The sequence below is a fragment of the Rhagoletis pomonella genome, unplaced genomic scaffold (assembly GCF_013731165.1).
Source record: "Rhagoletis pomonella isolate Grant_MI unplaced genomic scaffold, Rhpom_1.0 Rhpom_scaffold_00006, whole genome shotgun sequence".
Classification (NCBI taxonomy): Eukaryota; Metazoa; Arthropoda; class Insecta; order Diptera; family Tephritidae; genus Rhagoletis; species Rhagoletis pomonella.
In genome coordinates this window covers 23,772,937-23,775,429 of record NW_023458560.1, presented here as the reverse complement: position 1 = coordinate 23,775,429, position 2,493 = coordinate 23,772,937, and the positions used below count along the sequence as shown (strand labels likewise).

Sequence of the window (2,493 nt, the reverse complement as noted above, 5' to 3'; positions counted from 1 at the left end):
TGAGGAGATGTGGTGATCTCCGAAATAGTGCTATAACTTCTACCGCTTAGACTTTGTTGCTTTTTCAATTTTTCCTAATAAACAATCGTGGTACAAAGCTCAATAAAATATTAAAAACAATATAAATTTTCATGTTGTACATTTGTTCTTACCATTTGCACGTTCATCGAATGGTACCCATGGTGATTGACATAATTTGATTCATTATTTTTGGGAGCCAAAATTGCAACATGGGTGCAGTCGATTGCACCGATAGTTCCTGCTACAAATGGTGAAGGTGCAGACGCAAAAATTTCTTTTGCCGCTTGGCACTCCAGTTGCGTCATAGGGAACTTCACTTTGGAGGTAAACATTGAATTGTTGATTGCGTCAGTCACACGGTGTATGCAACGGCTTATCGATGTTTGGCTCATGGATATGCCCCACTGTTCACCTACTGGGCGTTGATAGCATCCAGTGGCATAAAACCGTAGAGCAGCTAGAACCTTCAACGACTACATAAACACATGCTTATACAAGATGCTTTCTAGCGGTAATAGCAATTGTACGTTTCACAGAAAAAGCTGTTCCACGTCACATAAGGTTTATTAAAGTTAAAAGCAGCTTTTTCTGTAAATCCTTGAAACCTTCAGACCCTGCAATTCGTACTACTGCTGGAACGCACCTATAATATTTAATAAAGTTGAAATACATGTATATTGACTTACCTGCTTTTCAGTCGATAACGCTGTTATTCGCGATCCTCTTAATTGATTGTCAAGTTGCGACACCAAATTTTCAACCATGCCGGGACTGAGTCTATATAGCCTCCGGAACTCCGTTAACGTTAGTTCGAAAGGGTTATCGATTTCGCGAAGCCTATGCCGGTCAATTCTTGGCACGTTTAATGGCTGCTCATTATCGGTATCATATAAATATGATGCAATGTATGCAAATGCCATTTTTTAACACAATCTTCACAATTTTCTCAATTTAACTTCACAGCAAAATTAGTAAACAACAGCTTAACAAAGAAAAACTAGATGCTGTTAGCTTAACCACAAAAATAATTGTCAGCTGACTGCGTTTGTTAACACTAAACAATGACAAATATGGTTACAGTTGATACACAATCACTTAACCCCAAAAAAAGTTGTTAACTAGAGATAACAACGTGAAATGTGGTTAAAATAAGATTCAGAATCGCACTACTGATCTCCTCGTTAAAAGTGGGAACAGTTTGGTTCGGCCAGTGGTAGTCAAACAGTTTAAGCAAGCTTAGCGAAGTACCAAACCAAACAGCAGATAGTGACTGAAACTAGTGAAACTAGGGTGGTAACAAAATTGCCCTGTGGGTTTGAGTACTTCTATTTTTATTTTTATTACTTAAAAAAAAAAAAAAAATAGAAGAAATCAAAAAAAACAAAAAAAACAAAAAAACCAAAACTATGAGCCTCGCAAGGTCGCCTCCACCGCAAGAAGATCAACCGACCGCGTGGGTTACTCTGGGAGTTAAAATACGGGAGTTGGTGGAAATGCTGGAAGACGGCAAAAGAAGGTCCATTCACCAACCTATGCGGGATATCATTGCCGAGCTGGCCATACTGTATGGCAAAACAGGGAATGCGTTACCGCGAAACGTGTTGAGTGCCGCTTGCCAAACAACGCCTCAAAAAATCCCTGGGAGCGGTAAACCGAGTAAAACTGGAAAGCAGCCAAGCACTGCGATAGAACGCCAGGAAAAAGCAATGACGCCAGCGAACGTAAGTGAAGAGAAAAACCAATCAAATGGGGCGAATGATGGCAAAGAACCCCAATGGAAGACAGTAGAAGGAAAGAAAAGGTCGAAGCCGAAGCCCAAGTTGCCAAAGCCGGATGCTATAGTAATAAAAAGTCGTGACGGAAGTTCGTATGCAGAAATACTGCGAGGTTTAAAAAACGATCCACAACTAAAACATCTGGAAGACGTGGTAACCAAAGTACGCAAAACCGGCAATGGGGACCTACTCCTACAATTGGCCAAACCCACGGATTCGCACACAGTGGAGGTTCAACAAGCGGTCAAGGAAACGCTGGGAGAGAAAGCGACGGTAGAGACCCTGACCGCAAAAACCGCGGTAGAAGTCAAGGACTTAGACGAGCTAATAAGCAAACAAGAGCTCTGTTCTGCCTTAGAAAGTGAGGTCGATGGCAGCAAAATTTCTGTAGAAGCCGTCAAGTCATTAAGAAGCGCGTACAGCGGTACGAAGACAGCAACCCTGCTGCTGCCAGCCGCCATGGCGAGCAAATTGATCGCAGTGGGCAAAGTTCGGGTAGGGTGGGTAATCTGTCGAATAAGACTAAAAATGCACCCGATGCAATGTTTCAAATGTTTAGAGTTTGGCCACCTGGCTAGAAACTGTAAAAGCAGTCACGACTCCAAAGGGGCGTGCTTCAATTGCGGTGATATAGGCCATAAAGCCAACGTATGTAAGAAGGAGAAACGGTGCGTAATCTGCTCCAGAAACAAAAAGC

General features: G+C 42.1%; 1 protein-coding gene across 1 annotated transcript; it reads right to left on the bottom strand.

Annotated features, from left to right (window-relative positions):
• Nucleotides 1-128: 128 nt before the first annotated feature.
• LOC118741832 (putative nuclease HARBI1) lies at nucleotides 129-941 on the bottom strand (the record flags this gene model as incomplete). Its single annotated transcript, XM_036473807.1, has 2 exons — nucleotides 708-941; nucleotides 129-485 (listed from the first exon to the last, which is right to left on the bottom strand). Coding segments are annotated over exons 1-2 (591 nt in total), but the record flags the coding sequence as incomplete, so codon positions are not given.
• Between the last annotated feature and the right edge of the window lie 1,552 nt (nucleotides 942-2,493).